Below are 14,442 nucleotides of genomic sequence, written 5' to 3'. Positions count from 1 at the left end.
AAAAAAAAAAAGAAAAGAATTGGCTACTGAGTAGACGCGGTCTTTTTTGGCGGGAACAGGAGACCATTTTTTTTCTACCAGGGAGGTCTTGTGACAATCCTGCAGATTTCGTTTCTGGACTCAAGCCAGCAGAGGGCCTTTACACTAGATTGCCTCTACTGAAAACCATTCAGTCACACTCTCTCCCTGCTGAATGACTGAAAGCAAGACTGAAATAACCTCATCAGGCTTAAGGGAAATGATTTGACAAGACCTTCAAAGAGCACGGTCTTAATTCTCTGTCACATTTTTGACCTCTTCAAACCAGAAGCCAGCTGGGTGAGAGTTCACGCAGTGCAGGGTGTCTTGGGTAAACGAGAAGAGAGATTACAAAGAACAGAAGTCTGTGCAGGCAACTGGCAGTCTGTAATCACGGGATAGTAATAACAACACTAATTCACTAAACAGGCGCTTTAGTGGCCTGTGTCTATGATATGCTGTACTGTGAAGGCATGCAGTATCTGCAACATATTCCATGTATAAATAGATCTCGTGAACTATTGATACACAAGGTAGAAGATTCCCTTAGCAGCCAGGCTCAACATTCACGGCATGATGCTAAAATTAATAGCTTCCAGTGCCTGAGAATTATGCTAAAATTCTTTAATGCCTACATAGCCAAAGGTAAATTGCATGTTGGTACTGCCCAGTACTACCCTCAGGAATGGGTTTTCCAAATGGTTTTGTTTTGCGCATACTTTGACAAGAATGAATCTCATCCCTAACCAGGATATGTTGGGATATTCCCTTTGACAGCGAGGAGATATTGGTGCAGTCTCTCATTAAATACCCAAGACTGACACTGTGAATATAAGAACATAAGATTTGCTATACGGGGTGAGACCAAAGGCTCATTAAGCCCAGTATCCTGTTTTCAACAGTGGCCAATCCAGGTCACAAATACCTAGCAGGGTCCCAATAGGTAGATAGATTCCAAGCTGATTATCCCAGTGATAAGCAGTGGACTTTCCCAAATCCACCTTAATAATGGTTTATGGACTTTTCTTCCAGGAACTTGTCTAAACCTTTTTAAAACTCAGCTACACTAACAGCTTTCACCACATCTTCTGGCAATGAATTCCAGAATTTAATTATGTGTTGAGTAAAAAAATATTTTCTCCTATTTGCCTTAAATATATCACCTAGTAAATTAACTGAATGTCCCCAAGTCTTTGTAGTTTTTGAAAGAGTTAACAACCATTCACGTTTATCCACTCCACTCCACTCATTATTTTATAGATCTCTATCATATTTCCTCTCGGCTGTCTCTTCTCCAAATTGAAGAGCCATAGTCTCTTTAGCCTTTCTTCATAGGGGAATCATTCCATTCTCTTTATCATTTTAGTCACCCTTCTCTGTATCACCCTTCTCTGTACCTTTCCTAATTTATCTTGGACCGGTGCTTTTCAATATATTTATAAATGATCTGGGAAGGAATATTACGAGTGAGGTTATCAAATCTGCGGGTGATACAAAATTATTCAGAGTAGTTAAATCACAAGCGGATTGTGATGCATTACAGGAGGACCTTGCGAGACTGGAAGATTGGGCATCCAAATGCAGATGAAATTTAATGTGGATAAGTGCAAGGTGATGCATATGGGAAAAATAATCCATGCTATAGTTACACAATATTAAGTTCCATATTAGGAGCTACCACCCAAGAAAGAGATCTAGGTGTCATAGTGGATAACACATTGAAATCATCGGTTCAGTGTGCTGCGGCAGTCAAAAAAGCAAACAAAATTTTGGGAATTATTAGAAAGGGAATGCCAGTAATAGCAGAAGCCATTCTCTAAGTCAACTTGATGAATAGCAGTTAATGGACTTCTCCTCCAAGAACTTATCCAAACCTTTTTTAAACATAGCTACACTAACTGCACTAACCACATCCTCTGGCAACAAATTCCAGAGCCTAATTGTGCGTTGAGTGAAAAAGAATTTTCTCCGATTAGTCTTAAATGTGCTATTTGCTAAATTCATGGAGTGTCCCCTAGTCCTTCTATTATCCGAAAGTGTAAATAACCGGTTCACATCGACTCGTTCAAGACCTCTCATGATTTTAAAGACCTCTATCATATCCCCCCTTAACCATCTCTTCTCTAAGCTGGAAGAAAAAGTAGACCTTAGGAAAATCTGAATTACATCTGCATGCTTGCATTAGGGCAAAAAATGACGGGACTGGATCAGCAATGGAGGCATCCAGCAACCCTTTCATTAGAGCCTTCCTTATATTCTGTAAAGCAGGTAAGATTGATGCACTGCTATTTGAGGCAATTAAAAGTCTGAGAGAGAGCCAGTGGTGCCTGCTAGCTGGAATGCATAATCAATGGGCCCCCAATCAAGCGGCGATGCTAAGAAAGCTAACCGAGATATCTGTGACACTGCTAATCCTCCCAGGTCCAACAGCTTTAGGAAAACCTTCTGTGCGGCACTGTCGGTTAGTGTGGCTCTCACAACTGGAAGGGCTTTTGGAATGGGGATAGGACAGAGGGCACAAAATTTCTGTGAATGAATTCTTAGGAGCTGGTGCTGGGTAGAGCGTTGTTTAATATTCAGCAAGTGTGCTCTACCCAGTTGCAAAGACGTCAATGAAAAAACAGCTTAATTTTTATCTTGTGACTTTAGTACTCTTGCTTGACAGCAACAGAGACTACAGCCCTCCAGATAAAGCAAGTATGAGCCTGTTTGCAAATGGCACAAAAATGTGTGACGGTAAATGTACTAGCAAGGGTGGAAAACATGAAAGGTCACAACACTAGAAGAACACTGTTATTGTTTGGGATAGTTGTGGGTGGATCCTTGGGCCGGTGGCAGATGACCACGCCCCCAGGGGAAGATCCTGAGAGGGACCACCGGTCAGGCTCAGAGTTGGGAGACAGACACACACTAGATCTTTTGAACCACCAGAGGTGGCAGTAGTGAGCTGGAAGCGCCCGGCTGGGCTGTAGTCCCTCAGATACTGGAACAGCGATCCCAGGGTAGCAGAGCTGTAGAGAAACTAAGTATAGTGAGTAGGCAGAGTATGCAGAGTTCAGGAACAGAACCTCGATGGTAACACTCACACAATAGTCTCTTGGAACAGCCCAGGAGCTGGAATGGATTAGGCCCTCGAGGAGCGAGTACCTGGTTCCAGGGAAAGCTCTGAGAGAAAGATGGTAACTCACTGGTGTTGTAGGCAGCGATGATTTCCTGGCAAAAGTGGTATTCAGAAGCAGGTCCGAGAACGAGGTCCCTCGAGGAGCGAGTACCGGTTTTAGACTGTGACCTGAAAGGCAAAAGAGAAAGCGAGGCCTCCGAGGAGCGGGTACCCCTGGTAAAGTCCGAGGAGGCAGAGTAGCAAGGTATGCAGAGTGCGAATCCCATCCGCAGCGATACCTGGAGAAAGCCCTTGCTAACTCGATCAGTTAGCGATTTCAGAGACCTTTAAATATCCGGTGATGATGACGTCATCTCAGGGGGACGCCCCTGAGGTTCGTGCCACTGCTAGTACTTGAGTCAGGGCCGCGCCGCACCCGCACCCTTAGGCTTCTGGGAAACATGGCAGAGTGCAGCGTCCAGCTGGTCCGGGGATGCCGGAGGAGGTCGGCAAGATGACACCGCGGCAGCCAAACATCCAACAAGCAAAGAGGGAGTCGCCAAAGAGGTAAGGTGGGCGGAGTGGAGACATCGGGCAGCGAACACTCAAGGGTTCAGAAGTTGTTTTTCAACTAAAAAAATAAGGTGTTAAATTGTCCATTTGGGGTAGAAAATCCACTAGCCATTTATCAGTTAGGAAAGCAAGAACTGATAACTACCATTATATCATCACCTCTAATGACATGAAGCAAGTCAATCTGTGTGAAAAAGAGCGGGGAAAGCTGACCGTATGATCAGGTACAGAAAATGAAGACCCACCAAGGGGGAAAAAAAGAAGTAATATTGCCTTTATATTGACACCGGTGAGACCCCGCCTCAAATATTTGGTTCAGTTTTAAAGGCATGAGACCATGGAGGCAATTCTAAAACGGCACATGGCCTTACACGGAGCGGCTTAAGGAACTATCTGGAGTAGAAGAAGGAAAGGGGAGATGTGATAGAAACATTCAAATATCAAGGAGGCTTCAATATTGCAAGATTTAATATTATTATTATTTACATTTATAAGTCTCCCTTCTTCTGGGAAGTTCAGGCTGGCCTACAAGCGAACCATAATACACAAAACATAGATAATAAACATACAATAAGAGCAGATCACAGAAATTAATAAAATACAATAACAAGAAAATGCACACGGTTAAACTTCAAGGCATAAATAGAAACAAGGACAAGGAGGGTCATGCTGATGCTGGAGGGAGTGAAGTACAGAGGAAATATGAAAACATAATTCTTTACTGAGAGGCTGGTGGATGCCTGGAATAACCTGGTAGCAGAAGTGGTAGTAATCCCACCATGACAGAATTCTAGCACACGTGGAACAGATGTGGAGGGTGAGGATAGTAAGGGCAGGGGAAGGACAAGGTAGGGTGATGAAACACCTATGCCTATTTACCTTGAGCAATTGAAGGCCAAAAAGAGGAGATGATAAAACTCGGTCCCTTTGGAGCTGAAACTAGAGGTTAAATTATTTACCCTTTAGGGCAGGGGTCGGGAACCCATGGCTCGCGAGCCAGATATGGCTCTTTTGAGGGCTGCATCTGGCTCTCAGACAAGTGTCGCCACACTTTCCCGCTGACCCAGCTGCTCCCCGGTCCTCCTCCGCCCGGGCTTAAAATGCTGTCAGCCCGGGCGGAACGCGGCAGGACAGCTGGAGTCAGCGGCACCGGCGTGCTCTCTTCTCCCCCCCCCCCCCCCCCGCGGCCCGGAAGAGGAAGTGGAGCGTATCGGGTGCGTGCGCGGCAAGAAGAGGCCACGCTAGTGCGCTCGGCATCGGCCCGAAGTAAAGAAGACTGCAGCGCGGCTCGGAGGAAAATGAAGAGCTTCAACCGCGGCCGATGGGACTCCGCCTCCGCGAGGGCTGAAAATGAAGAGGTTAGCGTTGGGAGGAGGCTGCTGCTGCCGCGAGTTCCCGGGGTGGGGGTGAGAGAGAGTGAATGAGCGAGCAAGCATGTGTGTTTGCTCGCTCATTCACTCTCTCTCTCCCCCACCCGGGGAACTCGCGGCAGCAGCAGCCTCCTCCCAAAGCTAACCTCTTCATTTTCAGCGGAGGCGGAGTCCCATCGGCCGTGGCTGAACCTCTTCATTTTCCTCCGAGCCGCGCTGCAGTCTTCTTTACTTCGGGGGGGGGGGGGGCCCTGTGTGTGTGTGTGTGTGTGTGTGTGAGTGAGTGAGTGAGTGAGTGAGAGATGCATCTCCACTTCCTCTTGTGTGTGTGTGTGTGTGTGTGTGCGAGATGCATGTATGTGAATGATTGAGAGCCTGTACATGTGAAAGAGAGTGTCTGTGATTGAGAGCCTGCCTGTGAGAGAGAGAGCATGAATGTAAGTTTACCATTGGGAACCTGTATGTGTAAGTTTGTGATTGAAAACCTGTGTGTGTGAGAGTATGTGTGAATGATTGTGATCCTTTGTGTGTGAGAGAGAAATCATGTGAATGTATGATTAAGAGCCTGTGTGTATAAGTAAGAGAGAGATCATGTCTGTCTGTGTGTGATTGAGAGCTGATTTAGGTGAGGGAGCATGTGAGTATGTGATTGAGAGCCTGTGTTTAAATGAGAGAGAGAGAGAGAGACCATGTGTGTCTGTGTGTGATTGAGAGCTGATTTAGGTGAGGGAGCATGTGAGTATGTGATTGAGAGCCTGTGTTTAAATGAGAGAGAGAGAGAGAGACCATGTGTGTCTGTGTGTGATTGAGAGCTGATTTAGGTGAGGGAGCATGTGAGTATGTGATTGAGAGCCTGTGTGTAAATGAGAGAAAGAGAGGACATGTTTGTAAGCATGTGAATGAGAGTCTGTGTGTGAGAGAAAAAGACAGCATGTATTTATGTGATTGAAAGCCTGTGTGGGTGTGTAAGCGTGAAAAAATAGACAGCATGTGTGTAAATGTGTAATTAAGAGCCTATATAAGTGAGAGAAAAAACATGTGTATATGTGAGTACTGAGAGCATGTGTGTATAGGTGTGTCATTGAGAGCCAGTGTGAGAGAGAGCGCTGGTATGTGACTGAGAGAGGAGAAAGTTCCAAGCAAACCACCCCTCCTCCTGCTAATTCAGAACAATCTCAGGACACCTGGATATCAAACGTTCCCAGGTATGCAGAGCAAAAAAATGTTTGTATCCTTATTATTTTTCATTACTGGGTCTTTGTGTCTGCTATTTTGAAATATTTTGTTGGTATCTGGAAATGTTTTATATGAGTTTTTAATTATTGGATATTCCACTCCTCAGCTGTTTCGAAATATGTTCTTTTTGTTAGTACAGTTTTACTGCTGATGATTTTATATTTCTTGATTTGTTTTATAAGGATGGGTGATGTTTCTTTTTTCCTTTGTTACACTGCATACAGAGACTCTGGCTTGTTGCAGTTTCCAATTCAGTTTTTTCTGCATGCTTCTTGTTATGCGTTTTGGTCTCTTTATTCTATGTTAGGTGAGGGACAGCACGTGATTCAGGTGAGGTTTTCTGCTGGCGTGTAGTTTCTGTGTAGGACTCTATAGCAGCCTGACTTGGTCCGTTTTCCTAATATGAGATGTATTGGTGTCTTAAGGCCTGGTGTAATATTTTCAGAGACTTATTGTACTTTAAAAGTGTGATCTTACATAAAATGCACACATTTACTTGTATTTAGTTTTAAACATATTGTATGGCTCTCATGGAATTACATTTTAAAATATGTTGCGTTTATGGCTCTCTCAGCCAAAAAGGTTCCTGACCCCTGCTTTAGGGAAAGGGTAAAGAAGTGCCTTTTCCCGGATTAAGTGACACCTGTGAGTAGTTTATGATGAGAACTGTTGAAAGGCGATGATGGCGATGTGGGTCTTGGGTGAAGGTTAGATGTTTGTACATATTTGTTGTCACAAGTTTTATTTGATCAGATCTGGAATCTGCATGTGCGGTATGTAAGAGTTTTTAAATAAGTAAGCAACACTGACTTGGATTATTTTATTATTTAGGTTTGTGGATCGCCTCCTCTGTGAACATTTGTGGTGTTTCACAGTATAAATAGCGGCATTCGTTTTAACAAATAGGTCAGCCAACAATAATTCAATCAGTAGGTTAGTAAAAAAAAGGCAATATAAATGAAGATGGCCAAGGTTATACAGTTTTAGCATTACAATTAAAAATAGTTCACATATAACCCCTGCTTGGCACACATAAAATAAGAGTCCCTAATGCTGGATTTTTGTGGCCCTGGCACCAGCTCTGTGAGTTCAGAAGCAATGGTTGGATGGAACACAGCTCAGAGGGCAATGGGGGTGGATCGTCCTGCAAGGCAGGAGAAAGGAAAAGGGAAAAAAAGCTTTTTCCCCCTGCTTTCCCTCCACGTTGGAACTTCGACCCTCCTTCCCAGGCCTTCTTCAGATGCCTCTTCTCTGACGAGCCTACTACCCTGGGAGTCACGTTTTGGCTGTGCATTTTGTTCTTGTGGAGGTAATTGCCATGCACAGTTATCCCTTTGGTGACCATGTGTTCTTTCTGTTGCCTTTCGTTGCAGCCTAAGGACCAGTTGCCGCTCCATTATGTAGCCCTCCGTCCCAGTGGAGCCGTTGGTGTCACCCAGACCCTTCTGAAGGTGTCTCACAAGGATGCCAGACTCAGCCAGAACAAAGTAAGTGCATATCTGGATTATAAGGCCAAGAGCACCAGCAGTGCTCTCCCAAAAGAGAGGATTATTCCTTTGGAGATTTATGGAGGAAGAAGTATAGAAAAGCAATTAATACATGCAGGCTAGTCTTTAAGATATTGCAGGGAGGCAATTTTCAGACTCTCTGATTTGAGACAAAGTTTAAAGGTACTTTTTCCCGGCAGACTTAGACTGAGTTTCCAAGAGAAAGTACATGCATGTTTTGATTTTGAAAGTGAGTGTTATCTTCATTTTGAAACAGCCACAGACTTTTGCACCTGCTTTTTTCTGCAAATAGATTTTGCATGGGAAATAACGAACATAGACTTGAGAATGGAATCTACATACATCATTTTTCAAACCCACCCAAAATACACCCCAGGAATGCTTCCTCAAAGGTGGCTGGAAGCTCATAGGTTGTGGAATGTCCCCAGGATCACTTCCTCTAAAGGTGGCTAAAAGCACACAGGTTGTGGAATGCCCCTGGGAATATTCCTCAAGAAGTGGCTAGAACACAAGTTGTGGAACATTCCCGGGAACGCTTACTCAAAAGAGGCTGGAAGCTCTTAGGTTGTGGAATATCCCTAGGAACGCCTCCTCAAAGGTGGCTGGAAGCTCATAGGTTGCGGAATATCCTCAGGAACGCTTCCTCAAAGATGGCTGGAAGCACACAGGTTGTATAATGTCACCAGGAACACTTTCTTAAAGGTGGCTGGAAGCTCATAGGTTGTGGAATATCCCTAGGAACACCTCCTCAAAGGTGGCTGGAAGCTCATAGGTTGTGTAACGTCACCGGGAACGCTTCCTCTATAGGTGGCTGAAAGCACACAGATTGTAGAATGTCCCCAGGAAAGCTTCCTCTAAAGGTGGCTGGAAGTACACAGGTTGTGGAATGCCCCTGGGAATACTTCCTCTAGAAGTGGCTAGAAGAACACCAGTTGTGGAACATTCCCGGGAACGCGTCCTCAAAGGTGGCTGGAAGCTCATAGGTTGTGTACCATCACCAGGAACGCTTCCTCTATAGGTGGCTGAAAGCACACAGATTGTAGAATATGCCCAGGAACGAGTCCTCAAAGGTGGCTGGAAGCTCATTGGTTGTGTAACGTCACCGGGAATGCTTCCTCTATAGGTGGCTGGAAGCTCACAGGTTGAGTAACATCACCAGAAACGCTTCCTCTAAAGGTGGCTGGAAGCACTTAGGTTATGGAATGTTCCTGGAAACGCTTCCCCTGAAGGCAGTTGAAAGCACACAGGTTTATGGCTAAAGCCAAAGGTCTTTACTTAGTCCTTATCCTCCTTGACCTTTCTGCTTCTTTTGACATTGTTGATCCCCACCTACTTCTTGGATTTCGGGACTCTGTCCTGTCCTGGATCCTTTATAGAAACATAGAAACATAGAAATGACGGCAGAAGAAGACCAAATGGCCCATCCAGTCTGCCCAGCAAGCTTCACACACTTTTTTCTCTCATACTTATCTGTTTCTCTTAGCTCTTGGTTCTATTTCCTTTCCACCCCCACCATTAATGTAGAAAGCAGTGATGGAGCTGCATCCAAGTGAATATCTAGCTGATAAGTTAGGGGTAGTAGGGGTAGTAACCGCCGCAATAAGCAAGCTACACCCATGCTTATTTGTTTTACTCAGACTATGTTATACAGCCCTTATTGGTTGTTTATCTTCTCCCCTGCCGTTGAAGCAGGGAGCTATGCTGGATATGCTTGAGGTATCAGTTTATTCTTCTCCCATGCTGTTGAAGCAGAGAGCCATGCTGGATATGCATCGAAAGTGAAGTATCAGGCACATTTGGTTTGGGGTAGTAACCGCCGTAACAAGCCAGCTACTCCCCGCTTTGTGAGTGTGAACCCTTTCTTACCTCTCCCATCACACTTTTAGGGGCTAATGCAATATCGGCGAGCGAAAAACAGGTGCTCATGATCGAGTGCCTGCTTTCCTAACACGCTCCCACCCATCTCTCCCGGTGCACGATGCAATATGATAATGAGCTGCCGTGTACAAAAGGAGGTGCTAGGGGAAATTGTGCATCCCTAGCGCCTCCTCTTCATTGAGCACCCAGGAGACGTGGCTGGCAGTGCGGGTTAGGGAAACAGACGCTCAATACAAGTGTCCGTTTTCTCCATCTGCCGTCACAAAAAACATGTACAACATACACGGCCTGGGCCGTGTACATTGTGCATGTATATTGGGCGTCCAGAATTTTTCTTTTTCAAGATTTTATTTTTTTGTGCGATGCTGCTTTCTGTGGTTCTTCCTATTTTGTATTGTGACGATACTAATAGGAGGAACCACAGAAAGCAGGATTTTGGGGGTTTTTTTGGTAGAGCCCTTGACTCTGCCAGCTCCTGGGCTGGCGTTACATTTTTCACGTTACAATGGGCGCATTGGCTACACAGGAATTTTTTAAATCGGGCAGTAATAGCTAATAGAACTCAACTACATGGAATTTACATTAGCTATTAGCTAGGCACTGGTTTGGCCTCGCGTTTTGGACATGCTGATCCCAGTATTGTCTCAGGCATAAGTCTAACGCATCCAAAACTCGCGTCCAACCGTGCGTTTAGGGGCACGCTGACCTGAGCGCCTGATATTGCATCGGCCTGCTAGTGTTTCCTCTGGTAGATCTTCCTCTACTGCATTCCCACTATCAAGTGGTGCACCTCAGGGTTAAGTCTCTTCTCTTCTCTCTGTATACTAATTCCCCTGGTGCTCTGATTACTCTCATAGCTTTTAATACCGTCTTTATCCTGATGATTCCCAGATTTACCTCTCTACACCAGAGATTTCAGCAGGAATCCACTCCTAGATCTCAATCTGCTTGTTGGACTTGCTGCCTGGATGTCCCACTCAACATGGCCAAGACAGAGCTCCTTATCTTTCCCCCTATGCTCACTTCGCCTCTTTTTCCTTTCCCTAATCCTCCCAGTCCCCTCAGTCCATAACCTTGGCAACATCATTGACTCCTCTCTCTCCTTCTCTACACATATCCAAAACATTGCTAAAATATGCCATTTCTTTCTCTATAACTTCAGCAGTATCCCATCCTTTCTGAACACACTACTAGAAACCTCACTATACTGGCTCCCTATCCATTCCCGCCTACAATTAAAATGCCTCTTACTCAGCGACAAGAACCTTCACTCTGCAACTCTTCACTACCTGTCCTCTCCTATCTCTCACCATACCCCTCCTCATGTACTCTTCTCATCAGGCAATTCACTCCTACCTATGTCCTTCTCCTCTACCACCAATTCCCAACTCCTTGCTTTCCACTTGGCTGCACCATACGCTTAGACTTCCTGAGTTGATGCATCATGCTCCCTCTCTTGTCTTATTTAAATCATGTCTACAAATCCACCTTTTTGAGGCTGCTTTTAAATCTTAACCCTTTACTGTCCCACTTACAGCCTCATTTACAGGATATCTTTCAAATAACTATGCATGGCGGCATATACAAATGTATATGGCTGTACATAGATCTAAGCTATTATTTTCTAACCTCTGCATATCCGATATGCATGTATTATAAAATACATGTATCTTTACCTCGGTATATATGCTCATATATAAGCTTACAAGTGAATACATCTCCTGTATATAACCAGTGTACAACATCTGTATATATATCCAGTGTACAACTTCTGTATATAACCATTGTACATATTTCTTCCTCGAATCCCTATTCACATTTTATCCCCTTGTATCTGTTTGCACCCTCCCCCTGCCCCCCCTTTGTATCGACCCCCCCCCCCTCATCCCTCCCCAGTTACTTAGTTATTTGTTCTGTTACTGCGTTTTACGTTATACACCGTTCTCTGTAAAGGCTATGCCTATATACTTTCTGTTGTAAGTTACTTGTGAACCGGCACGATGTGCAAACGGTTGCCGGTATATAAAATTAAATAAATAAAATAAAAAAAAAATAAAATACATGCAATGCTTTGAAACAACATACATCAATGCATTGAATGTGCATACTTAATCCACCTGTACGTGTGTATATTTTACGTGTGAAAATAAAGTAGAACTTACAATAGTGGGAATTTATGCATGTGAATTGCTGCATTTTAAACATGCACACAGGAGTGAAATTGGCAGCTTTACAAATTAGTCCACCAGTTCGCTCAGTCCTTCTCCAGGTCATCAAGACCCTCCTGGTTCTTCAGCTTGAACTCCCCCAGTTCACTCAGTCAGTACTATACAATAAACACTTTTATTATCAGTTATGCCAGATTATTAGCAGGTGTAACAATACGTGAGAAAGTTGGAAAATGTATGCGTGTAAGTATCTTTTAAAATAGCAACTTAGGTACGTACATATCGGCCCCACACCAGATCGCCCCAACCGCCCGTTTTTTTATGCACGTATAAGTGCACACAAAAGTGAAAATATGCACGCATTTTTGACTTTTATACAATATGGAATATATGAGTAGAGGCTGCTTACGAACATATATGCTCATTTTTCACTGGCACCTGCGAGCGGTCGGCTGCCCATGGCTGTCCGCCGGTTTAGAAAACGAAAGGTGAATTTATCAGCATCCATTTTCCCTAATTGGTGCATAGCCATTGGTTTTGGAAATGGACGCTGGTTAACTGAGCGTCCATTTCCCAAACCTGACCACTGGCACTTTCTTTTACTTTTTTTTTTTTTAATTTTCCTTCTTCTGACTTCATATCACCACGATATTAAATTGGAGGAAGTACAGCTTTTTGGGGTGCTCAGAAATTAACGCCTGCTCTGAGCAGGCGTTAATTTCTGAATGCAAAAATGTGCGTATTAGACACACATTTCTTTTTTCGCATTGGGAGTGAATAACTAATAGCCTCATTCACATGCATTTGCATGTGATGAGCACCATTAATTCCCGGTGCGTTGGACGCGCGTTGTGGAGGCGCTAATCCCCTTATAGCATAAGGGGCTGTGAACGCGCCTATACAATTGCGGGTTAAACAGTGCGCTTGGCTGAGCGCTCTGTAATGCATCGGCCCCAAAATATATCTATTGTACCCAATGCAACTCACTTTGAACTTGGGTTTGGAAACATGAGTAATTCAAATCTAAAATCAAATCCAAATGCAAACCAAGTATACAGCCCCATTGGGATTCTTACTAAAGAATGTGTGCCTGTAGAAGGGTTTGTGTGCATAAAAGGATGGACACACCTCGATTTTGTGTATACTTTTACATGACCAAAAAAGAGGCATTCTGTGTAGCTTGTTGGGATTTCTGTGCATGCTACTTATTTAAAAAATTAGGCACATAAATTTGTATGTGCAAGTTATGCCCTGCAAAGAGCAGGTGTAACCTTGTGTGGGTGGGTTTGACCACGTTATTTCACATAAGTGTCAGAATAAACTTATATACATAAGTTCGGTTTGATAGTTGGGGCAACTTATGCATGTAGTGGCTACATAATTTGCTTAAATCACAAACATAGAAGCCAACTCCTCTCCAAATCTATTAGTTAGAAACTACCAAGGAGAGGGAAAATAAATCTCCCAATCAATTTTTTTACTCAATTATAAGGAAATGTTTTCATAGTAAGCAGAGACGTCTCTACCAAGGAGAGGGAAAATAAATCTCCAATCAATTATTTTACTCAATTATAAGGAAAGTTTTTCATAGTAAGCAGAGATGTCTCTTATAATTGAGAAAAAAATTGATTGGGAGATTTATTTTCCCTCTCCTTGGTAGTTTCTAACTAATAGATTTGGAGAGGAGTTGGCTTCTGTGTTTATGATTTAAGCAAATTATGTAGCCACTACATGCATAAGTTGCCCCAACTATCAAACCGAACTTATGTATATAAGTTTATTCTGACACTTATGTGAAATAACGTGGTCAAACCCACCCACACAAGGTTACACCTGCTCTTTGCAGGGCATAACTTGCACATACAAATTTATGTGCCTAATTTTTTTAAATAAGTAGCATGCACAGAAATCCCAACAAGCTACACAGAATGCCTCTTTTTTGGTCATGTAAAAGTATACACAAAATCGAGGTGTGTCCATCCTTTTATGCACACAAACCCTTATGTGAAATAACGTGGTCAAACCCACCCACACAAGGTTACACCTGCTCTTTGCAGGGCATAACTTGCACATACAAATTTATGTGCCTAATTTTTTTAAATAAGTAGCATGCACAGAAATCTTTAAATAAGTAGCATGCACAGAAATCTTTAAATAAGTAGCATGCACAGAAATCTCTGCTTACTATGAAAAATGTTCCTTATAATTGAGTAAAAAAATTGATTGGGAGATTTATTTTCCCTCTCCTTGGTTGTTTTTTTACATAATTTGCTTGTCATGTAAAACAATACTTTACCCATGGAAACAGCCTGCCTACTCGATATGCAGATCACCGTACGTGCGTACGGGCTGGAGGCAGATAAGTTTACCTACAGTGAGCAGCGGCATTCCAGGGGGGAGGCTGGGGCCGGCTTTGCCCTTATGTACCTACTTTGGCATTTTCAGAAGAATGCGGGGACATTTTCCTGGCAAAGAAATCCGCGTGCAGACGAGCCGGTATAATTGTGCGTGGATAGTTTTAGTGCACCTGTGCTCCCTTTGAAGACCTGGTTCCGTACGGGCTGTGTTCCAAAACCGCCCCCACAGTATGT

General features: G+C 43.7%; 1 protein-coding gene across 1 annotated transcript in view; it reads left to right on the top strand.

Moving 5' to 3' along the window:
• Nucleotides 1-14,442, top strand: part of LOC115083407 (serine/threonine-protein phosphatase 6 regulatory ankyrin repeat subunit A-like) — a 190,340-nt gene that overhangs the window by 21,788 nt on the left and 154,110 nt on the right. The window contains exon 4 of the mRNA XM_029587212.1: nt 7,671-7,784. Within this exon, the coding sequence (XP_029443072.1) occupies nt 7,671-7,784 (114 nt within the window). The remainder of the gene's footprint in view (nt 1-7,670; nt 7,785-14,442) is intronic.

Source organism: Rhinatrema bivittatum, chromosome 2, assembly GCF_901001135.1.
Source record: "Rhinatrema bivittatum chromosome 2, aRhiBiv1.1, whole genome shotgun sequence".
Taxonomy (NCBI): Eukaryota; Metazoa; Chordata; class Amphibia; order Gymnophiona; family Rhinatrematidae; genus Rhinatrema; species Rhinatrema bivittatum.
Note: the sequence above shows the minus strand (reverse complement) of the source record. Positions and strands in the feature narration are given on the sequence as shown.